Source organism: Penicillium robsamsonii (genome assembly GCF_028829455.1).
Source record: "Penicillium robsamsonii strain IBT 29466 chromosome Unknown utg000001l_segment0_segment0, whole genome shotgun sequence".
NCBI classification, from domain to species: Eukaryota; Fungi; Ascomycota; class Eurotiomycetes; order Eurotiales; family Aspergillaceae; genus Penicillium; species Penicillium robsamsonii.
The window spans coordinates 712357-735390 of NW_026643219.1; the positions used below are offsets into that span (position 1 = coordinate 712357).

Below are 23034 nucleotides of genomic sequence, written 5' to 3' on the forward strand. Positions count from 1 at the left end.
ACATCTGGATAAGGCAGGGGTACATAGGAAGCAGTCCGATCCAAATCTGTCGGTCACAAAATAAAGCAAACAGAGGCAATCACAAATACAATGTCCCCGAGTTATCGATCTTAGTCATGAGTTGGGGAAATGCCACGCGAGGGCGTCGGTGAAGTCCCATCATGAGAGCTATGCTTGTCACTGAGGTTTACCGCGATGAAGGTCTTGGGTAGTTCCACACTACATGAAGTGGTTAGTAAAACTCCAGGGAGGTTAATGTAGTATACAACTTACGTGTTGAATTTCGCCTTCAACGTCTCAATCACCTCCTTCCAATCCTGATGGGCTGTCAGACTTCGGCGTGGGGTGCAGCCAATGGAGTGTCTGGAATCGAGTTGCACGTCGAGCGGGTCGAAGGCGTGACAACCAGGGCTGACTGAGATGCGGATGGAGTAGGAGTAGGAGTCTGATTCACTGTCCCGAGCTTCGTATAGCTCAAAGCAAATCTGAGAGAGATAATCAAGTTCTGGGATAGCACTCCTGGCAATTTTAGTTTGGATTCCACCTTCCAAGATGCAGTTCAAGAGGGTGTAGATATGAGATTCCTTGGTGAAGTAGAAGAAGGACTTGGCATCCTGCGAAGCCTGTACCTCTTCTAGATCTCGAACAATTTCTTGAAGAAGGGGAAGAGATGTTAGGAGGCCAATCTCAAGTTTCTCGCTGTCGGTGATTCCATATTCCTGCGGCGTCACGTAGTCGAACAAAACCTTTGCTAGCTTGTACAGCTCTCGAAGCTTCGAAAGGCGCTCATCCATCTTACACTTAGAGGATTGGGAGCCAGGGAAAAGCTTGAAGTAATGATCGTATGAATCATCTAGTGCCCGAAGGTGGGGCAGTGACTCGAGAGCAAGGATGCGTTTCTTCAACCCAAAGCGATGAACGAACGTCTGGCTTTCGACGCGCTCTTCGGATTTGTCGTTCCCGGCTTCTGGTCCAGGCTTCCCCTCCGCGCTCGTGTCTGTCTTTGCTGCGCTCTTACTTTTTTGATCTTCATCGGAGTCACGGGCATAGTCCTGTGGCATGAAGACCCATTCCAAAAACTGTCTGTTGTGGAGTGCATCGAATTTCATACTGTCGTATAGCTCGGAAAGCTTGCTCGGGTCGACCTTCTCGGTGTCACAGAACTCTGCAAAGAGCTTTTCCCAACGCTCCTTGAAGAGCCGAGGATCTTCACCCGCGCACCAACGGCCCTGTATGCCAGACATATCAGAGGACTGGCTCGAGGTCTCATGGTCCTCGGATGGAGTCAGGGAGATGTGGGGTGAGCCGTCGAGTTTCTCGAAGTTGTTTCGCATGACATCCCGGTGGAACTTCATTAGTTCAACTACCCTAGCAAGGACAACCGAAGGTTCTGGGATGTTTTTATCCTTAGGCCAAGCAAACTGTGAGGGCGCAGACCCTTCTCGCAAAAGCAATTTAAGCTTCTTCTTGACTTTATCCATGACATCCTTGGCGGCATTTGAGTCGTCGAGCAAATCTTTCCGGACTTGTATCAAGTCTTCGGGGATATCCTTCTGGTCCAAAAACGAGCATGCCCATATTTGTGCTTTGAGAGTATCGTTAGCTTGATGCAAATATTAGCAAGGAAAATAACTCACCACTGGTGCTCACTCTACGTTCTGAGCTGGTAAATATGCGAACGTTATTCAATGCCTCCTTGTTCAACAGCTTGAGATCATCCCGCATGTTCAGTCCAAGGTCCTGTGATTGGTAACGCGCAGCATGTGTGGGCTCGCCGCCCCACTTGATCACAAGCTGTAGTTTGTCCAGGATCAAGTCATTCTCGGCCGCGGAGAACCGAGAAAAAGTCGCACCTGAGATAGAATCACTTCGTGTCTGTGATCTACGCAGGTCCTCGTCTCCTGGCGTCAGTTCCTCCCCCTCATTGGGCACAGGTGTAGTGGGCTCTTCACAGGGCTTGGTCTCAGGCAATGGAGTTGAGCCTTCCGGTGGGCCCTGCTCTCCCATTTCTTCTGGCTTTCGTTTCCGGAACATTGGCTTGATCTGTACTTTGGTACCGGGCCAGCCCCCCTTTTTCTCTAAAGATGTGCGGAGCAGCTTGAGCTTCTCCATGTCTTCCAGGCCCTTCTCCATAGCCAGCTTGACGGCATCAGAAACACTGGCCAATGCAGCTTCCCCCTTAATCACTATCTCCTCCTGGTGCCCTTTCAGCAAATTCACAAAGGGTTGGCTATGGAAAGTGAACTTAAATTTTTGCTTCGGGGTCCGATCTGCGTGTCGAATCACAGCCACCATGCCCTTTAGCTTCCAAGAATGTTTGGAAGCAGGAAGGGGCGGAAGGGCTTCGTCATTGGCGTGCTGTACCGAAAGAGCCGGAGATTTCGTGTTCGAGGGACTATAGCCACGAGGAGTGGAGTGAGCTTCCCGCGAATTCAACTTGCTGAGAGCAACGCCAACATCAGTACTCTCTACGCCAGATGACGCCAGTGATGGAGTACAGGACTCTGAGGCATCAGAAGGTTTCGGGGTTTGGCCATAAAGCCTGGAAGTGCTAGGGGACTTCAGCAGTGTCTTGAAGGTTTGGCGATGAGACCCCGCCGTGCTCCTTCTAGATAGGGGGCCTATGTCCGGCGATGGCGGCTCGGACGATTCTGATATCCCCTCGCATTTGCGTCTTTCTTCCAAGAAAATATCCCTGAGAATGTTGGCACATTTATCGTAATAATCATTGTTGTCCTTGACAAAGCTCCAGCCGTTGACGTCAATGACATAGCTTTTATCTCCCACGCGGAGCATGTCAAAGCCACAAATTCTTTGACCAAACCCATTTGAGATCTTTGATGCGATTATTGCCTCCTCCTTGCCAAGTTTTGTGATGTATCGTACTTCCTTCCCGTGGGTATTGCGCCGAACGAGGCCATCGACCACGGGCGATTTGCGCGTCTCTGCGTGACAAAAGTCTGGGCCAACGGTGTAGGCTTTGACGTCTTCCGCGTTGTCAACCCTGAGGAACTGTTCGTATAAATAACTTGCGTCCTTCTCGGTGACGGATCTTGGAATAGTGAGATTGGGATCGTATTCCGAGCTTTTGTTGCCGACCTTTCGGAATAGCCTTCTTCCACCGCCACCGTACTGCTGATCGTTGGGGAAGTAGATGTGAATGTTGTGGTCCTCGCCATTGACAGGCTTCTCAACAAAAGGCTTTTTGAACACTTTGCCGTCAACAATCAAGGCTTCGCCATCCTCGGACATTGAGACATTCTGGGTTTGAGGGGCACCACCACCAATTCCGCTCTCTGGGCCTTCCAGCTTCACGCCAGTCATACGATAGATATGCTGGCCGAGCTCCGCCGATTCGAGAACCGGACCACCATCACGGTTGACCTCTAGCCTCTTTGGGGTGGGAACACCCATATGATCCAGAATCCTCAGGCAGAGTCGCCTATCCCACAAGACCTTTTGCATAGGCAGGTCATTAACACAGAACGGTTTGCGGAGCTTAGCATACGCAATGGCTTTGTCCAAGGGGAATCCATCGGAAAAGAAAGCGAGCAAGAAGTCACACACGGGCCAATTTTCGACTGCTTCATCGAGAATAACCTTGTCTCCAAAAACGATCACCTCGAATTCGCCTTTCGACTGGAGTCGAGTCAAGATATTCTGGCTCGGTTTGCTGCGTGCTTTCACATCCAAGGCACAGACTCCGATCCTCCATGGCTTTAGGGAGCCGGTTTCTATATCACTGATGGAGCTTGCAGCGGTACTGGCAGCCGTACTTCCACTAAACCTCCTAGGTCCGTGGCTTAAGGGGCGTGCGGAATGTCCCATTCGACTGGCGGAGCGAAGGTCAACCCCCGAATCGGCTTTACCTGATTGGCTTTGGATCGACTTTGCTGGGGATGGAGGCTTAGGTGACACCAATGTTGGTTCGAGGACGGGTCCTGTGGGTGTCAGATCGTTGGAATCGGAGTCCATATCAAGTAAAGGCGATGAGACGTTGGGTTCCGCGGGTCTCAAGGGTTCAGCATCGACGGAAGAGCCGTTGCTGTGCTCAGCGGCATTATCCATGTGAGGGGTCAATGGGCAGTATTGTGTTTTAGAATCAAATCAAATCAAATCCAACCGATTTTGATCAATGGGATGGGGGTTGGTATTTGAGGAAGCACAAATCCTTAGCCCGGCAGAGTCTTGGAAGCTCCAGGCTCTTTGGATTGTATTACCAAATATGATGGGGGGGGGGAGGTTCCGCATTTTGACATGGGCGGAGAAGGGAACGGCCTTTTGGCTGCAAGTTTGTACATCTCTCTCATCAGACTTAAAGGGTTGAAAATGGTATGTCAATTGTGTATTCGATTCATCGAGCTTCCTCGTATTCCTACAGAGTGCGCCATTAGTAGATATAAAAGTACGTAACTACGTCCCATCTACCCGGGTACTTGTTGCAGAAGTCCCCAATACATGCCTATACTATTGGATAGCATGTTATTTAGTGCAAAATAGTGTAAAATAAGATGACCGGTGGGTTTATTTTAGAGGATTAAAAAAATTGAACATGAATGGCAACTATATAAACTAAATATTTATGTTAAGTCATGACAGATCCAAGAAAGATTCTAGATATTCTCATGTGAAGGTATTGTCTACCCGGGGAAAAGGTACATCATCTACTCGGAGGCGGTGTAATACATGCAGGGCTGGGCGGGGCAGAAAAAAAACAGCGGGAAAAAAAGACAAAGCTAGTGAGAACGACTTGGACTGCTTGGATACCCTTCTTGATTGACTTGGTGAACAAGTTAGAACAGAATTCTCACTTGAAACGTCAAGGGGTCTCTTCTGATCACTTCGAACCCTCCGGCATACCCATTGTCGTAGTGTCCCTCGATATCATGCCTTCTGCGGCTGATAATTTCGATCTGCCTCTTGCGAAGAGGCAGAAACGGGTATCGCGAGTTAATGCTGGAACACGTGGTTCCAAGATCTTTGCTCCTTTTCGTGTAAGTTGAGAGACATTTGAATTGCTTCTTGTCTCTAAACTGACTTGTCGTCATAAAGACACTAGGATTGGTGTCACCAACACCCGTTCCTTTTACATCGGTGCGCCTAGGTAAATCGACTTTCCAAATCACAACCTCCGTTGGACACTCGCTGCAGACTTATGATTTGCGCCGGGGGTTGAACCTCATCTTTCTGACTCGACCCCAAACACCGGAGATCATTACGGCAACATGTGCGTGGCAGGATAAGGTATTCGCAGCTTGGGGCCATCTCCGATCGCAGTCCCCCGGAGGAGTCTGGGTCTTCAAGCGCGGCAAGAAGGTTGCAGAGCTTGAAGGTCCCGCGGACCTGAAAGGGCCCATTGAGCGCTTGGTAGTGTTTGGCTCATGGGTGGTGGGTTGCTGGACCGGTGGCCTGGAGGTTTGGAAAACGGGCACATACGAGCACTATGCCAGTCTGCGGCCACAGTCTGCTCGGGGTTCCTCTGGAGAGAAGATCTACACTGGGATAATGTGCAACATGCCGACTTATTTGAACAAGATATTCGTGGGCCGATCGGACGGAGCCGTCGATATCTGGAACCTCCGCAGTGGAAAACTTCTTCACACGTTGCCCGCGTTGTCGACAGATGCTGGGCCCGTGACTGCAATGCAGCCCACTCCTGCTCTGTCACTTATTGCCATTGCCTATAAAGGCGGTGCGCTGGCTATTCAGAACGTGAGCTCAGGTCAGCTAGTTTTGTCTCTCAAGAACGCATCATCCCGGGGTCTCCCGGTTACATCTATCACTTTCCGCAACGATGGACTGGGTGCTGGCCATGATGGTCGCAGCTCAGGTGTTATGGCCACGGCGTCAAGTGGTAGCGGCGATATCACACTGTGGGACTTGAATAACGGAGGTCGCATTGCAGGCATTCTTCGTGGAGCTCACCGAGTATCAAGCGGCGAAAAGCCCATGGGTGCTAACCGTGTTGAGTTCTTGGATGGACAGCCCGTGCTCGTGTCATCCGGCGATGACAATTCTTTGAAGACTTGGATCTTCGACGAAACGCCATTCTCGCCCATTCCCAGACCTCTTCACAGAAGAAACGGACACTCTGCTGCCGTCAGCGCTCTCGATTTCCTCCCGACATCTTCGGATGGGTCCGAATCCGGCGGCAAGTGGCTTCTCAGTGCAAGCAAGGATTGCAGTCTCTGGGGCCTCAGTCTGCGCAAAGATAGCCAGCATACCGAGATCTCACAGGGTAGCTTGGAACGCAAGGCTAAGAAGGCGGGGCCATCCAACATCTCAAATACAGAGGATCTCAAAGCTCCCGAGGTCACATGCATTGCCTGCAGCCTCAACCGTGATGGCGGGATGGGAGTCACCACTTCCGGTCCGATCTGGTCGAACCCGAAGGTTACGAACGCCGACGCTTCCAATGCAACCGGTTGGGAAAGCGTGGTTACTGGTCATCGGGGCGACAAGTTCGCACGTACTTGGTTCTGGGGTAAGAAGAGAGCAGGTCGATGGGCGTTTGCAACCAGTGATGGAACAGAAGTCAAGGTACGCAGTTTCTTGAACACGATATACAAGTGTTCTCTTTTGCTAATTTTTCATAGAGTGTGACGGTTTCGCAATGTGGAACTTTCGCTGTTATTGGATCAGCCGGAGGTGCTATCGATATGTTCAACATGCAGTCAGGCCAGCACCGACAAAGCTTCCCAGCTCGCTCCCCAGCTTCCCGTGGCGCCAAATCCAATGCTCAGGCCTCGGCCGCTGCAGCCTTTAAACACACCAAAGCCGTGACTGGCTTGATGATTGACAGCTTGAACCGTACCGTTGTCAGCTGTGGCCTGGATGGCAAAGTCAAGGTACACCCCACCAATTCCTATTTTTTCTCGCGATTCACAAGTTGACCTTCTCTCTGTAATATAGTTTTGGGATCTCCTCTCTGGGAAATTCCTTGATGAATTAGACTGGCACCCCATGGCTGCCATTACTGGACTTCGCTATAACAAGGCGAGCGAATTGATCGCCTTCAGCTGTGACGACCTCTCGATCCGTGTTATTGACCTCGAGACCAGAAAGCTCGTTCGTGAATTCTGGGGATGTGTGGGTCAAGTCAACGATTTCATCTTCTCAAATGATGGACGATGGATTGTTGCTGCCTCCATGGACTCGGTGGTACGCGTATGGGATATGCCCACTGGGCATCTGATTGATATTTTCCGGGTCTCAAGCACATGTGTCGCTCTGGCCATGTCTTCAACAGGTGAATTCCTTGCCACCGCACACGCCGGTAGCATTGGCATCAGCCTTTGGAGCAATCGCACCCTTTTCATGCCTGTCTCGACCAAGAATCTGGACGAGAACGTTATTGAGAACGTTGGACTTCCGGCAACCTCGGGAGAAGGCGGTGCTGGTCTTATCGAAGCCGCATTTGTGGATACTACCGAGCAAGATGAGGCAGAGGGCCCAGTACTGGCGACGGAACAACTACAACACGACATGATGACCCTCAGTCTTGTCCCCAAGAGCAGATGGCAGTCATTGATCCACTTAGACACTATTCGGGTATGTTTTTATTCCTGCACAAGTGCAAGTCTCTAGCTAACAGTTCAACAGGAACGTAATCGCCCCAAAGAAGCTCCCAAGGCACCCGAGAAGGCTCCGTTCTTCCTTCCTTCTCTCCTCAATTCCAGTGGGCCCGAGGCCGCCAGCGAAATCCCCGGCACCGAGGATGATACTGCATTGCTGGCCAAAACCGCCGAAGCCGAAAGGATGCGCATTGCCAAGTTGCAAAATGGTGGAACTCCCAATGCTCCTCAATCTATCTTTACTCGATCATTGGCATCCGGCCATGATTCCGGTGACTTCAGCTCATTTATCGACCATCTCAAGACCTTATCTCCGGCCAAAGCAGATCTCGAGATCCGTTCATTGGATCCTCGCGTAAGTGAGGGACACTCTGAGTTGTCCGATTTCGTTGTTGCCCTGACAGCTCGCCTGAAGTCGAAGAGAGACTTTGAGCTTGTCAATGCTTGGATGGCGGTCTTTTTGAAAATCCACGCCGACACTGTGAGTCTCAGCTCTACTCAGGATGAGCCTCAGTATCGTGTATTGCAAGATGCTCTAGCCACTTGGTCTGCTGAGCAGCAGCGGGAGGGAAAGCGCCTGGCTGAGCTGGTGGGCTACTGTCGCGGAGTGGTTGGATTCTTGCGATCTGCCCGGTAATTTAAAATGGACAGATCCATACCTGGATAGATATCTCTTGGGGCATAGTGCCTTTTGTTTTCTTTGTTATCTATCATGCTTGTTACGTTGAATCTATATATGCATTTGTTTCAAATCCGGTATAAATACATCTCTGCAAATACCATATAGTAAATTCCAGAGCGTTCGTTAATAACATGGGAAGTTGTTCTTCACAGCACTCGTTTAGCGAGCAGTTAGCATTAAATACCAGCTATAGTAGAGTCTTTCAGTAATAGGCACTCCTCAATACGCCTGTTCTACGCTCTATAACGTTTACCCTTCTTAAAAGCGGTATCTCGTCATTTGTAATTATGAACTGACGAACCGTCTTCTCAAGATTTAGTTACAATATACCGGATAATATCTGGCACTAGCCCCATTCACCTGTGATATTTTGCTTTCGAGCGTTCCCAGTATGTTGTGGTCGGGTGACAAAGTGTGACGTTGTAGTGTTTTTGAACCCAATCAGAGGCCACCGCTAGCAAGTAACTGGCTAGCTAACTAACCAGCCCTTACATTTTTGTTATAAAAGCTACAGATCACCCCCAAATGACACTGCACGGCCCTATATGGGTGCCACGATGACTAGGAGTGTAGGTCATGTGACCTGTAATGAGCCTTTCAGATCTGAACGGTAGTACAAAAAAGTTTCAAGGCTGGACCTAAAAAAAAACAACCCACAACAGGAGGGTTCTTACACGACGTTGGCTATGGGGATCCCTCATTTAACTAGGCACTTACTGCCATATGCTGAAAATGTCTTGTTAGATGGGAGGGAAATCGATTCAGAACTTCCGCGAGTCGAAGCCGTTGTCATCGACGGGCCCAGTCTAACATATCATATATATCGCCGACTTTTGGGTTGGATGGATCCAAGCAGTGATGTCCTTGACTACCAGCCAACCTGCGACGAAATCAGTCGTGGGGTGAGCAGCTTTCTTCTCCAATTAACCAGACTGGGAGTTAAAATGTAAGCCCTCACACTAGTCTTCAACACAGCTATCCTCTGATTATCAATTTTCTTTCTCCTCTCCCTTTAGACATAAGATATGCTTCGATGGCGCCTTGCCCATCTCCAAGCGAGAGATCCGCTTTTCCAGAATTGAAAAGTTACGACATCGGCTGGAATTGGCTCGTCGAAACCTGTCTCTACCTGCAACACCCAAATGTCGCGATGTGATGCCGACTAAAAGAGGGCAGGTCTGGTGCAGTCGAGGCTTGCCTCAGCGACGAAAAGGCCTTCCAGAGAATCCTTTCATGGTATCCGCAGTCTTTGAAGACTTGCGGAACCGATGGAACAAGGAACAGATCCGGAAAGAGGTTGACGATGATATCAGCTGCCTCACCGATACTGATTACCCCTGGGCGGAAATCACCGTCATGGTGCCAGGAGAAGCAGATGTCGAGTGCGCCAGTGTGGCAAAACTTACCGGCTGTGCAGTGTTGACAGATGATTCGGATCTTCTGCTTCACGATCTGGGCCAGCATGGCGCGGTCTTGTTTTTAGACTCGGTGCAAACATCCTCGGGCATCTGGGATCCAGCCGAGCCTGATATTCGCGGGCTGAGAATCTGTCCCCATTCGCTCTCTGGTCGATTGGGCATCCCAAGCGTCCAGTGGTTTGCTTACGAACTGCAAAGAAATGTTCACATGCGTTTCGCTGAGCTTACCCGGATATCCCAGGAGAGTAGTAAGGCGACTGAGCTCTCCCCTGAATATCTGGAGTTTCTTCGAGAATATGAACACGAGACCACAGATAACGAGGTGATACGTGGAGCAAGGCAGTCCTTACAGCCGTTGGATCCGAGGGTATCGGAGTTATTTTGGCAGTATGAACTTCCTGGTATCTACTGCTTGGACGAGCAGCCGCACGTCTATCTCGGGATTCTGAACGAAGACTCTTCCAGGCGATGTGCATGGGAACAAGGACGAACATATAGGTCCCTTGGGTACTCTTTTTTCAACAATTCCCGTCCTGCCGCGAATCGCTTCGCAGCTGTGCATGAATTTGTCCGGAGAGGCGGAAGGATCGTGGCCGAGGAGGTCACTTTAAGCGGAACAAAGACCGTGGCCTCTGACATGGATCTCGTCCGGAAACGTCTTGCCATAGCACATGCTGCCTTTGACGACGGTCTGGCAGCAGAGAGCTTCTGGTATTTGTTTGCTCTTTCCGATATCTATCGTGATGGGGCCGGCACAACCACAGTTCCGAGTGGGAAGGAATTGGAAAGCTTTCTTACAAAGGGCTATATGGCACAAAGCACCAAATGGACGGACATTCACCTTCTTGCTCAAATTCAAGCTGGACTGTACTCTTTACGAATACTGAAACAGCTTCTCGATATCGCAGCTCCTAGTGAAGAATTGGTTGAATCCAGTTCACTACTTGCGGATTTACCTCCACTACACATAATGATGTCGCGACAGAGAATGATCCAGAGCTTTGCTAATACTCGTCTTGTCCGGCATGCGGTTCGTCAAATGATAGAGACATATGGTTAACAAATATGACTACACATTACAAGCCAATGCACTATGTACTTTATAAATTAAAGACTGCATGGCTCGCGAGCCCTCAGGGAATGACCATAATCAACTAGGGATTTGTTATCCATTCATTTTTGTAGATTACAAGGACATTTGCAGCAGTTGCCATAGATGGAGAAGACATAAATGCGCCACTGTATAACCTTGCCTGAGAAGCCCCGGGTCCTTCAAATGATTCATTCCATTGGCACATAGGTTTAAAGTACTAGAACCAGCCCTGGGAGGAGCGATGCTGCTGGTTCTCGGTGCAGTCATTTTGTTTAACCGGATACGGTCGATTGACAGCATAATTTGGTCTTGCGTGTTGTGGCCGGTTGGTTGCCCGGTGTCTGGAGGCGAAAATTGTTTATGTTATTTTACAACTTTCTGAATAAGAAAGAAACGGAGATTTTGGTGGGTATCATGTGGATGGTCGTAATGGCGACAGACGAATGCAACGGTTGATCATTCAAGTCGCTCATTTTTCGGGGGCATCGGGAAGTCGTTCAATCACATATTTGCCACGAGCGACACTCATGATGGGTGCTCCGGGAATTTTGCTAATATGTAAGTTAGAATTTGGCCGATACGGCGAAAATGGGGTCGAGATGTAGGTTACATACCGAATGCGTCTCTTGAGATCACGATCGTTTGTGGCAATAATGTAGACACGGTGCTTGATAACACGATCGACCAGGCAGTCATCGGCATAGGTTCCCTTGTGGTCACACTTGACTCGCTCGAACCGGGGGTCCTTGGCTACACGCAGGGCCAGTCGGTATTTCGGGCCAAGCTTCTCCAACTCTGCAAGCACACAATCTGTGACGATAGGGATACATTTGGCGTACAAACAATCGAGCATGGTGGGAATGACCTCGAGTTTGTGCTGAATGGTGTGGGAGATGAAATTGGTATCGACCAGTACAGAGTATGGGGGGGCAAGAGCCGTGTTGAACTGGAAGAACATCGATGAAGGAGCTTGGGGGCTAGAACCGACTTGTTAGTATGTTTTTTGCGACAGTATTATATGATGTACTTACGCCTCTTTGACGAGGTCATCCTTCTTTGCCGCCTCTTTGCCTTTCTCTGTCTTGTCTTGATTTTGCTTCCTATAACCGACTGTTAGCAAGTCGCAACAAAACTGTGTTTCGCGATTGGGACGAACAGGCGATTGTCGCGCATAGAAATGGCTCTCTTGGCCAGCGCATACTTGCGAGTCTTTTTCTGAACTCCCATGATGACGATATGTGGATGGTGATAGTAGTGAAGAGGTTTTTTTTTTCTCTTTTCTTATCGGGGAAATCTATCTCGGGTTCGTGATGACTAATCGTGTCGATGCCCCGATGACATCCCGCTTGTCAACCCGCGGACAACCTTTGTAAGGGACCTCTTGTCTTCAAAACGCTCTTGTACTCGGCAACACACCGTCAAACGCTCACGATGTCCCAGCCTGATGCAGACTTTGATATGGCTAAGGTAAGCGCCCCTATTTCGGTGTTCGTAAGCAGCATCTAGTTCCCTAGACTATTTTACTAGGCAATCCCCTCTATTGATCAAAGGTCGGGCAGCTAATTCTTTTATATAGGTACTAGCCGATCTTGCAAAGTACGTGCGCTTGCATATAACTTACATAAATAATTTCATGATATTGACATATATTTAGGGGTGAAATGACTGCATCGGCCCTAGAGAATCATCTCAACACAATTGAAAGCCAAGTTGATGAACTCTTGGCATCTTTCGAAAAGCAGGGTTCTGCTGCAGCGGAGGCTATATCTATTGATGAAACAAACTTGAGTCAACCGGGCACAGATCAGGATCAAAAAGCAGAACCGTCAAATAGTCCACCCAAGTGATATTTGCCATCGGATCCCTTCTCTACAACCCCAACCTCTGTGATAATCCCATCTATCAAACTCGCAGGAGTAATGTCAAATGCTGGGTTCCAGACATTGATCCCTGGCGCGGCAATTTGCACGGTCTCGATCGTAATCTGGTCGGTGGTCTCAGAACCCCCCGAGGGACCTTTGATGCTGGTCACCTCAGATGCTGCACGTTGCTCAATGACGATATCCTCGCCCGATTTTGTGGCCATATCGATGGTTGTGAGTGGTGCTGCAACGAGGAACTTGACACCGTGGTACTTTGCCAAGACAGCCAGGGCATATGTGCCGATTTTGTTGGCTGTGTCACCATTGGCTGCTACCCTGTCCGCTCCCACCACAATTGCATTCACGCCCACTTTGGTATCTGCGAGCAAAGCGGCTGCCATAGAATCTGTGATGAGTGTAGCTGGAATTTTATCGTGAACCAATTCGAAGGCTGTAAGACGAGATCCCTGGTTGTAGGGCCTAGTCTCTGTGCAATAAGCGTGACGTAGGATGTTCTTCGAAGCCAGCGATCGAACCACGCCCAATGCTGTGCCATATCCAGAAGTGGCGAGAGAGCTAGAGATTCAGTGTTAGTGAGAATATACAACGGATAACAGATAGCGCAGTGGATCGGCCCTACCCAGTGTTGCAGTGAGTCAACACAGCAACTTCTGAATTTCCCCTGGCCGCGTGAGTGGCGATCCATTCTGCGCCATTGTGCCCAATTCTCTTGTTATCCTCGAGATCCTTTCCCATCATATCCTCTGCTCCCTGAATGAACGCGGTTGCGACGTCGCGGCCAGTAGAGCCCGATGCTTTCGTGCGATTGATCACTAGACCCTCCAGCTTTCCCGCAGCGTCGGCGAGATTGACGGCTGTTGGCCTGCTCGTCACCAGATAAGCAAGCTTCTCTGTGATATATTGGCACACTTCTTCTGATGATTGTGAAAGCTTGTCGCTATCTATCACAGAAGTTAGTTCCGCAGCGAGGGCAAGCATTGCTACAATAGCAATAGCAGGTGCCCCTCGGACTTTCATGTCTTTGATAGCATGCCATCCATCTTCTGTAGTCCGAATGGGAATGTATTTTTCGACAAATGGAAGCTGTAACTGATCCAAGATCTCAAGGTTGCCCTTGCTGAACTTGATTGCTTGCAGCATCTTCGTAAAGAGCAGTCAAAAATTCTGAAGAGTTAGATGAGGCGCAAGGAAAGAACCTTTAAAAAAAGTGCCGCGGGGACGACCCCTCGGTGGGACAGGGCTCACTTGGGAAAGCTTACTTAATCAATGCCCCGGGGGTACATGCATATAGGTACGATATAGGTACAGCATTCCCAGGAACGTACCTCCAACGTATAGCTAAGGTTACCAAGTCATAGCGGAGTCAAATGCCATGTATTACTGTGCGAATATACTTTGCACTAATAAGAACAGAGGTCAATGGCACATCGCCGCATCACCAGAAAACATTATCAAGCTGCCTGAGCAACAAATGATGTGCCCATGACCATGAGCACCAATGTTAAACCCAATACAAAGTAGGGGAAAAAAAGAAACCCCTCAGGTACATAGCCTCCATAGCCCCAGGCTCGCAAGTCTGGCCAACTGCATCATAAGAGTTGGTCAATCACCACCGAGGCTTGTATTCTGTCCCCCTAGCTAGAAGATTCCAAAACATTGCGATGGCACTCAGAGCATATCTTTCTTATTCACCTGCAAGGTGTCATAGATGGGCCAAATCGCTAACATCGAACAGTGTATTTTCGGATCAACTGGAAGAGATGTAGAGTACTATGGGTTCTGGTCAGAAAACTGTCGCGCCAGTCGTAGGACGGGAAGACCAGAAAGAATTGACAAACCGTTATTTCCGCGCACGAAAGCATCTCCGTAGTTCCGTCGTAGTTTTCCGTTCACGTATTCCTCGGTCTTTTCGAGGGCAATGTTCATGTATCCATCAACTGATTGCAATTCACCTATACGCGCATTAAAATTGAATCCACTAGATATTGAGAGAAGAGCCCATACCCTTGTATACCACTCCAGAATTCAGCTTCACGATCACAGGCGCACCGATGATCTCACTCAAGAAGACAGAGGGGTCTTTCCCTTCGGAGGTTGGGGCGTTCTCCATATTGATGCTCTGGTCTGAAATTTAACAAATGTCAGACAGATCAAATTTCAAAGGAGAAGAAGGGGAGACATACCTGGGTGAGATGTGTTTTGAAGTAGGCGGAGGGACGAAGCATTCGAAAGTGAGAGACCAGGAAGGCGGTGAGGGTGATTGAACTATCGCAAGCGGGGCGGGATCTGCTGATAAGTTTTCGTACACCGCTATTGTATTCTGCCTATATTGCCGGTCATAAAATAGTATACCTTTTACTGGGTTCTCAACAACATTCAAAGTATTGAATTGGTTAAATTTTGAAAGATGTGAGCTAGCCACGTTTATCTAAGGCCACTCCATAGGAAGTTAAGAGGGGGTATCTCTTCGACTGTCAGATATTCTGCTGGTCGGAAAGTATTCTAGAGCAGTTTTGGTAGGCGGTAAACCTGACGGTGTCCTACGTAGTTCCACTATGCCTATCCCAAGTCTGGAAAGATGTGATGCATGTTCCCTTCACCTTGACTGCCAACTGTTTGGATCACGCCTAGGCCCTCATGTCACACTTTTTACTCTTCCACTAACATATCGCTGATTATAACCAGTGCCCCCTCCACAGTCATCTCTTAAATACATTCTGTCATCTTCCCATACTTGCATTTTTTGACTTGACCAATTTCGGCCCCGAGAGTCATGAGCTTTTTCAAAAAGCCCACGTGGGCAGTCAAGAATACGGGGGAAACTGGCACTGATTTTTATCGACGCTCAGGACAGACGTACTCTGATATTATTGCTGCGAACCGTGAAGCACAGCAGAAGCAGCCGAAAGCACCAGAAATCCCAGAAGATACCGAAGATACCGAAGACACAAAAGACACAAAAGACACAAAACGAAAGAAGCGTCGTCGAATTTCTGAGGAGAAGGGGAAAGGGCGCGATGATAGCAGTTCAGTGCAAGATGTGACGCACGAGGTTGATAGGGTTCAAATTGTGATACCAAAGCCACAAGAGCTTTCAGGTTCCTCGCATGATTCTTCACCCGAGTCGGCCAAGTCAGTGAAACAACGCGAGACAACTCAAACACATAGCCCAGAAAACCGCATGTCTCAGTCACCGCAGAAAGCCAGTGGTCCGGCACCACTAGGTGCTCTACCTGTTCAACCAGTGATTGTCCTGGCAGATGACTCAGAAACTCGAAGCCCTCGACCTGTTGAGCCTCCTCGGCCTGTTCAACCGCCAAAGTCAGTGGATGACCCGGTCGTCCAGATCATGATCTCATCTGAAATTGCAAACACCAAACCATTACTCGTCCATCGAAAAATGTCACAGCGACTAAGAGATGTGCGGTTGGCATGGTGCAATCGCCAAAATTTCGACCCTCATATACAATCATCGGTCTACCTGACCTGGAAGGGCCGACGTCTATTCGACGTGACGACTTGCAGAAGTCTAGGCATAAACACCGAGAAAGGCTCTGGGGGTATCCTTGACTTTGATGATGACTCTACAGGCCAGAAGGAACTGCGCATACATATGGAAGCGGTTTCCGGCTTACCTCTTCCAGTCAACCAGCCAACTGCACCTGATAATGACAAGTCGCCTACAGTGTCGCAACCCCCAGAAGAGGATCAGGGTGAGCCAATGAAACTTATTCTGAGGAGTCTTGGATACGACGATTTCAGACTCAAAGCAAGACCAAAGACCGTGATTTCGCGACTCATATCTGCTTTTCGGGACAAGCAGAAGATTTCTGCGGACCAAGATATCTTCCTCCTGTTTGATGGAGACAAACTCGACCCCGATTCATGTCTAGGCGACTATGACATCGACGATCTAGATCTGCTGGATGTCCAGATCAAATAATCCGCCTTGAAGGATCCGAACTGAATAACAGCTAATCAAGGCCAATCAAAACTAATCAAAACTGATCAAACCTTCCAGTTTGAACCTAGGTATCTGTAAAGTAATGTATATAAGTTTTCAAAGTACACAATGTCGGGCTCACAGTCCGGGTATCCATATCGATCACATGATATCCGATAAGCCGTGGGGCTCTTATTTTTTTCCTCCCTCGGAGGGGCCACCGACGTCCATTATCCTTTAGATTGATCTCCTATCTAGACCCAATCGATCTCTACATATCTAACCAACATTCCCAAAATCTTCACATCAAAAACCAGCAATCACCCCACCAAACCCGCCACAATGAAAGTGATCACCGCCAATTTCGTGACATGCGCCGTGAAGGAATGCAAGACATCACCAGCCTCATTCCCATTACATTTCCAAGATGCCGAGCTAGAGCAACAGGAACTGGATTTCCAGCCCGAATTCATCCGCAACATCCTCCCCCGAATTGACTGGGAGGCCCTGCGCACCATTTCCAACGAGGTAAGTTACAACCCCAACACCAAGTTGATCCAAACCCGGATTGAACCACAATTACAAATAAGCTGACTCTTATGTGATCTTAGCTTGGATTCCCCAGTCTTCCGGAGTCGAAACCCGAGGAAGAAGCTCTCAACAACGAGCAGACATTGAAGGACTTGCACCGATTGCTACTTGAGACGCACGTCACAGAAGGGAAATTGACCTGCGGGAACTGTGGTCATTCATATATGATTAAGGAAGGAATTGCGAACTTCCTTCTTCCAAGCCACCTTGGTGAGAAATATTGTCTTTTCTTTTTTGGCCGTATTCGTAATGCTAATATCGCTCCCAGTCTGAACAACACAATCCCCACATACACCTAAATTGCTTCGCAAATCGATACCCCAGGGCTAGGAAGCGGTCTTTGAGAACCAGTCTCTCTCCTTTCATTTCCTTTTCTTCCAAAGAGGACCCTACGCAATGGCACCAAGGTTATCAGATATCCGAGTCGAGTTCTTCTGGGATTTGACACTAGGCTCTCATATTGCTTTCTAAGAGGAATTTTTCCTCGGGGCCATGACTCGACCCGGAAAACAGGCGAAATTCTTTTAGAATTGGTATATTGTACAAGAGAGTTTGTAGTTTATGAAATCACGATTGCCATTGATAAATGCGTCAATGCTCCCATCCTGAAAACGCCAGTCCGATTCAACGCCACCCGGTAGATGGGAGTCAATATGCCTCCCGAAGACTTCGCTAGATAGATCTCTGAAAGTGCATCTAATTGAGGAATCCTTTGCAGCCTGTTGAGCCACAGAGACAGGGGATTCGGTCATCGCTGTCCCACTCTCTTTCGAATTTGTAGTCGTACGTCAGCTCCTCATCTGATAGATTTTGTTAGCACGTCTGTTTTCTCCTGAAGAAAGCGCATTTCACAAACCTCTTTCGATATCCCTGAGCGCATAGATCACAATCCGTTTACTACCATCGACCTTGATGATCTTAGCAGTGCAGTTGGGTGTACAGCTGTGATTGATGAATCGCGCGATTCCTCCTCTTTTTGTGGCATCGATGACGGTGTTCTCGTCGATTCGGAAAAGATAACTGCTGCCGATTCCGCTCTTCAGATATCGTCTTTCTCTCATGTCGGCGACCTGCTGACGCACTTTCTCTCCGACATACTCGATGATCATGTCATTGGCAGTGATGTTTTCCTCGGCATACAGGCCCCAGTTGTGAATGGCAGAGCGAGCGAAGCGCACAGGCTTCTTGCGTTTCTTAAGCTGATTGAATCGAAGAACGTCTCCTTCGCCGCTCGCGGTGGGAAGAGCCTGCTTTTGCGCATTGATGTCTGCAATGAGCCGGCGGTTGTTGACTCGCGTTGACCGGGATGTCGATTTGGATATTGTTTTGGCGGCTGCAATTCTGGCAGCTTCAGCTGCTGCTGCCTGGGGGTCTGCCTTGGCATTCGCCTCACGCTCCTCGCGAGCTTTCTGAACCTTAATCCGATGGGGCAGATATTTGGATTTTTCTGCCTCCATAATCCTTTTTCGACCTTCTGTGCGCGCAGCTCCTGTAGGGTTTTGAACATAATAGCCAGGGATACTGATGGCGTCCTGGGTCGTGCCAGTTTCCAGGCCATTAAGAGCTTTTATCTCCTTCTGTTTCCAACCCCATGCAGCAAGGTTTCGAATAACTGATTCTGACTGATCCAATAGAACTTCTCGCAAAAATCGCAGATCTTCGTCGTCCTTGACCAGGTTTTGCCAACCATCCAAATCAAGCACGATGGCTTCATCATCTTCCACCGTTGCGCGGGGCTCATCCTTGGAAAAGCCCCATTCAATCTCTGTCTTCGGCTCATCAATCGGTTCGGCCTCCCACGTTTCGCTGCCCGAGAGTTCATCACCCTCGGGATGTGTGGGAGAGACAAGCTCGGCGGCTTGGTCCACAGGTTGATCGTGCGTCGGTAATTTGTCGCCATCCTCTGCGAGATCATCGCCAATAACTGCAGGCGCTTCCAGGTCCTTAGTTGCACCCTCATGCTCGACTGCTTCCGAGTCAATGCCAAAGAGCTCATCCTCCTGTCGCTGCCGCTTTCGTGCTTCTTCATCTTCAGTCAGTCGTTTTCTCTTGCCTGACGTGGGAGACAGCTCAAGTTCATGAGAAACATCGCCAGTTTCAATTGTGGCATCTAAATCATCCACAGCTTGAGTGACACGCTCTTCGTGCCCTTGAGATGACCCCAGATCTTCTGACTGGTATCCTCCGTCCTCCGATGACGTTGAACTTGCGCGACTGGGAGGTCTGCTCTCTCGCTCATCGACATCCCTAGTAGCAGGGGTGCGCTGTTCGTCATCCGAATCTTCATCATCGTGCAACTGCTGCAGGCGATGATACAGGGGCCGGACTTCTTTCTTTCGTAGTGGTTTCCTGCGCCGTTCGTCGAGGAATGCAGCACCCGCATGGTCAAGACCATGGGCTTTCCGGATACGAGGAAGAGCAAGGACATTCAGACCTGATGATCTGAGGGGGTCTCGCCCGGCAGACATTTCACCTCGAGAGTCAGGGGTGCTGTCGATTTGGAAAACAGACCGTTTCGTACCTTCGGGGTCCGAAATACCCAGTTTTTCCCTTTTGGTCGCATGTTTACTCGGTTCCAAGTAGTCGTAAAGGGCCGGAGCAGCTATGCGTGACTTGACGTCCTCGAGAAGCTTGTCTCTCAGGTCGCGAATGATGATAGACAATACCTCTCGACATGGATCCAAATCAAGTGCCCGCTGCTTTTTCTCTTCCTCGATATCCAAGTCGGCCTCTTTCCTTGTCCGATCCTTTTCGGCCTTGTCTCGGCGTTCGGTGCGGAGGCGTTCAGGGCTGGGACTTCGCTCGTAGTTTGGGTTCCCGTAGGGCTGGCTCTCCATGTTCATGATGTAAGTGAACAAGGGTTGCATGTGGCATAGTCGGTAGCAGCGTTCGGTTTCCTCCTCACCCCGGCGCGAATTCTCGAAGATGATATAGTAGCCGGTTTTGTCACAACGAATATGCTTATATTGAAAGAGCCTGAGTCTCTTCCTCAGGTGGGGAACCGTTGTGCTGAGAACTGGGACGTAACAATGCGCAATGAAAATGTATGGATCGCGTTTGATCTGACTCAAGATGGGAGTCTCTTCGACCAATGACTGTACAACAGGGGATCGGACACCAGCCCTAGGACCTTCTGGGATAACGACCCCCGGCCGTAAAGATGACCTGCCCGAAGGGCCCTTGGGCGCAGTCGGTGGTGGTTCGCTTTTCTTGATTTGGACATCGGGTCTCGGTTCACTTGCGGGCGGAAGTGGAAGGGTGCTCTTGGAAGCCAGTCGTTGGGACTCGACTGCTTTCGCGGCCATCCGATCTGAGACAATCCCGTCACGATCCAGCTCGACCCGAATCCTGCGTGTACCAATGCGTTGTTCTTTTTTGCATTCGAAATATGCACGTCGCGCTGCGCTAGATGCTGACGTTGGGCCATTTCCCCGGGCCGAGGTGCTATCTTTGTATTTGATGGAGCAGATCCCCAGAAACCGGCCGGTGATAGGGTCTGTGCGGTTTTTTATTTCGGCGACATCTCCAAAGCTCGAGAAAAGCGCGCTGATCGGGGCGATCGGGGTCAAAGGGTCGAACCCCGTCACCACAACTTGGATCGGAGGCCCGGGACCAATGCTCGTTGCCACATCGTATGACCATGGCCTCAAATTGTAAGGCGCGGGCCGATATTTTGTCTTTTGCTTGCAGCCAGATCCACGGGTATAGTTGGCAATCGCACGACGCGGATCGGATGGTGCATCTGTTTGGCCATTATTCACGATGTCCACATACTCAAGCTTTTTTCGTTTTTCCTTCGACGAGGTCCGCTTGTCGAGATCGGGATCATATACAACCTTGCACCCTCTCACACTGGGCTCGAGATGTCGAGTTTGCGACTGAGGGGTCGGAGGGGTGTGGATAGGTGTGATGGCAGATTTGGCGATTTCATGATTCGGCCTGGAAGAAGTGCCCGGAGAACCTCCGCCTGCGATCTTTTGGTGTGATGGACTAGTTACTTTGCAAGGGGGTGAGGACTCCGCATTGGTGAGCGGTGTCAGTGTATCGATTTGTGATGGGATGGGATTTGCCGTGGGTGGAGGTAGCCCAGTCCTATCCTCCACGCTCTTCGCATCGGCGGGAATTGTCAATTCAAGCTCGTTGGGGACCGATGGGGTGCGAGCTCCCCCTCGTCTGTGCCGGGTTTAGGAGGCGTCTCAGCGGTCGCGGGTGCGCTCGAGGCAAGAGACACTGGACAATCCGGGATCCTATCAGAAATTTGATCACCTTCGACATGTAATTTCCGTCGTTCCTGCGCTGTTTTAAAGCGCTTCTTTTGAAGGACTGATGGGGCGGTGGGGAAGAAGTCTGCAAAGCCAGCCGAGGCGCGTGACATAGTGAGAGGTTGGCTACACGCCAGAGACCGTGGCGCGATCAGAAGGCAGCATCCTTGACAGTGGTGATTCGGCTATTGCGGACACATGCGACCGAGAAGGTCCCGGCACGGCAGAATTGAGGAAATTAAGATGGAGGGGTTCAGTGTGTCAAATAGATGGGGAAACAAAGGGGATCGGAAGAAAAGGGTTGAAAAGCGATATCCAGGAGCTGGAAGTGCCGTAACGCGCAAATCAAGAGTTTGCAGGAGGCTAAGACGCGATGGAGCGGAAGGAAGTGGAATGGTGGGGACGCGGGAGTTTGAACTTCACGCTTTCAAGGGATAACTCCTATAAAGAAAAGAAAAGAAAGTGCGTAAAGCGAATTATAATTAGGTAGTGATGAAGTTCAAGTTCAAGTTCCCCGAGGCGGTTCAGTAACATTGAATGATTCAGCAACCCCTTTTTTTTTTTTTTTTTTTTTTTTTTCCTCCTAAGGACTGGAGTGACCTCACCGCGACTTAATAATTCACTACAAGAACACATATAATTGAGGTACCTGATAAGTATCTTTAGGGACTCATTGGAAATCAGTTCGATCTTGCATTATTTTATTGCTATTAAGCATGATTGTTGGTAGTGGCTTTGGGGTCTTGTCATTAGGTCATATTAGGTTGTAAGAACAAAGCCTGAAATCCATGCATTTGGTGCGGTCCGATATATATACCCTGTACATAATGATCAAATGTACGGAATAGTATGTGGAATATATTCCGTACATGCAATTCAGACAAGCCATGGACGGATCAACCAACGATTACTAACCTTGGACCTTGCCCAGGTGGTTATTTGAGCTTACTAGATGGTCATAGCATAGCCCTCTAGGGCTGCTTCCTCTGAAGGCTGAGATGAGGCTGATATAGAAAAACCATAGACTTCAGCTTACACATCAAAAGTGTATAAAAGCAATTTTCAGCCTACTCCGTGGAGTGTACCAAAGACGGACAAATAGTAGACCAATAGTATATGCAGTCGGGGATACCGAATCCAGGGGCAGATAAACTGCAGAAGCGTGGAACGTCTGTCGAACCTTTCCAAGGTTCCTTTTTCAGGGGAGCCTCCGTGCACTAAGGAATGTGCCGGGCCACTAGATATAATTATAGATTTCCCCCCGTATATAATTTTTTTTTTTTGGACTTCCAAGAGCTCCGCCTCTTTTTTTGTTTCTGGTAGCTCCGATCTAGCGTGAATACAGGCGATATAACGAAGATCAGTCCAATATACCGTCACTGGGCAACCAGATAGTCAAGAAAATAATACTATTTACTACACTATTACCTTATACCGCAGCTATTTTAGGACTATTTACAGCAATGTTGATTTGAGATTTCAAGTCAAAAATAAGAGTGGTCATAGAATCCAAGTGAGACATTCCCATAGGAACCAAACTGGCCCGAGCACCTCCCTCATTGGACCAAAGCTTGCACAAGAAAGAGCT

The 23034-nt window shown here is 49.2% G+C and overlaps 9 protein-coding genes across 9 annotated transcripts; 4 read left to right on the top strand and 5 right to left on the bottom strand.

The window, feature by feature from the left end:
• Nucleotides 1-110: 110 nt before the first annotated feature.
• N7447_000291 (inositol polyphosphate kinase VIP1) lies at nt 111-4068 on the bottom strand (the record flags this gene model as incomplete). Its single annotated transcript, XM_057224567.1, has 3 exons — nt 111-219; nt 274-1585; nt 1638-4068. The coding sequence occupies 3 exons, from the start codon at nt 4066-4068 to the stop codon at nt 111-113; spliced, it is 3852 nt and encodes a 1283-aa protein (XP_057088583.1).
• Nucleotides 4069-4886: 818 nt separating this feature from the next.
• N7447_000292 (rRNA-processing protein UTP21) lies at nt 4887-8211 on the top strand (the record flags this gene model as incomplete). The annotated part of the gene is made up of 5 exons (XM_057224568.1): nt 4887-4994; nt 5053-6540; nt 6597-6848; nt 6913-7551; nt 7603-8211. The coding sequence occupies 5 exons, from the start codon at nt 4887-4889 to the stop codon at nt 8209-8211; spliced, it is 3096 nt and encodes a 1031-aa protein (XP_057088584.1).
• A 731-nt stretch (nt 8212-8942) lies between these two features.
• Nucleotides 8943-10734, top strand: N7447_000293 (PIN and XPG domain-containing protein; the record flags this gene model as incomplete). The annotated part of the gene is made up of 2 exons (XM_057224569.1): nt 8943-9202; nt 9273-10734. The coding sequence occupies 2 exons, from the start codon at nt 8943-8945 to the stop codon at nt 10732-10734; spliced, it is 1722 nt and encodes a 573-aa protein (XP_057088585.1).
• A 502-nt stretch (nt 10735-11236) lies between these two features.
• On the bottom strand, nt 11237-11994 carry N7447_000294 (rRNA-processing FCF1 family protein; the record flags this gene model as incomplete). The annotated part of the gene is made up of 4 exons (XM_057224570.1): nt 11237-11318; nt 11382-11744; nt 11799-11867; nt 11924-11994. 4 exons carry the CDS (start codon nt 11992-11994, stop codon nt 11237-11239), a joined length of 585 nt encoding a protein of 194 aa, XP_057088586.1.
• Nucleotides 11995-12577: 583 nt separating this feature from the next.
• N7447_000295 (S-methyl-5-thioribose-1-phosphate isomerase) lies at nt 12578-13790 on the bottom strand (the record flags this gene model as incomplete). Its single annotated transcript, XM_057224571.1, has 2 exons — nt 12578-13205; nt 13270-13790. The coding sequence occupies 2 exons, from the start codon at nt 13788-13790 to the stop codon at nt 12578-12580; spliced, it is 1149 nt and encodes a 382-aa protein (XP_057088587.1).
• Nucleotides 13791-14420: 630 nt separating this feature from the next.
• On the bottom strand, nt 14421-14760 carry N7447_000296 (U4/U6-U5 snRNP complex subunit LSM6; the record flags this gene model as incomplete). The annotated part of the gene is made up of 2 exons (XM_057224572.1): nt 14421-14602; nt 14655-14760. 2 exons carry the CDS (start codon nt 14758-14760, stop codon nt 14421-14423), a joined length of 288 nt encoding a protein of 95 aa, XP_057088588.1.
• Nucleotides 14761-15423: 663 nt separating this feature from the next.
• Nucleotides 15424-16593, top strand: N7447_000297 (small ubiquitin-related modifier domain-containing protein; the record flags this gene model as incomplete). The annotated part of the gene is made up of 1 exon (XM_057224573.1): nt 15424-16593. The coding sequence occupies one exon, from the start codon at nt 15424-15426 to the stop codon at nt 16591-16593; it is 1170 nt and encodes a 389-aa protein (XP_057088589.1).
• Nucleotides 16594-16935: 342 nt separating this feature from the next.
• On the top strand, nt 16936-17457 carry N7447_000298 (RNA methylation protein TRM112; the record flags this gene model as incomplete). Its single annotated transcript, XM_057224574.1, has 3 exons — nt 16936-17121; nt 17205-17394; nt 17453-17457. The coding sequence occupies 3 exons, from the start codon at nt 16936-16938 to the stop codon at nt 17455-17457; spliced, it is 381 nt and encodes a 126-aa protein (XP_057088590.1).
• Nucleotides 17458-17880: 423 nt separating this feature from the next.
• On the bottom strand, nt 17881-21559 carry set1 (histone methyltransferase SET1; the record flags this gene model as incomplete). Its single annotated transcript, XM_057224575.1, has 3 exons — nt 17881-17984; nt 18041-21357; nt 21414-21559. The coding sequence occupies 3 exons, from the start codon at nt 21557-21559 to the stop codon at nt 17881-17883; spliced, it is 3567 nt and encodes a 1188-aa protein (XP_057088591.1).
• Nucleotides 21560-23034: the final 1475 nt, after the last annotated feature.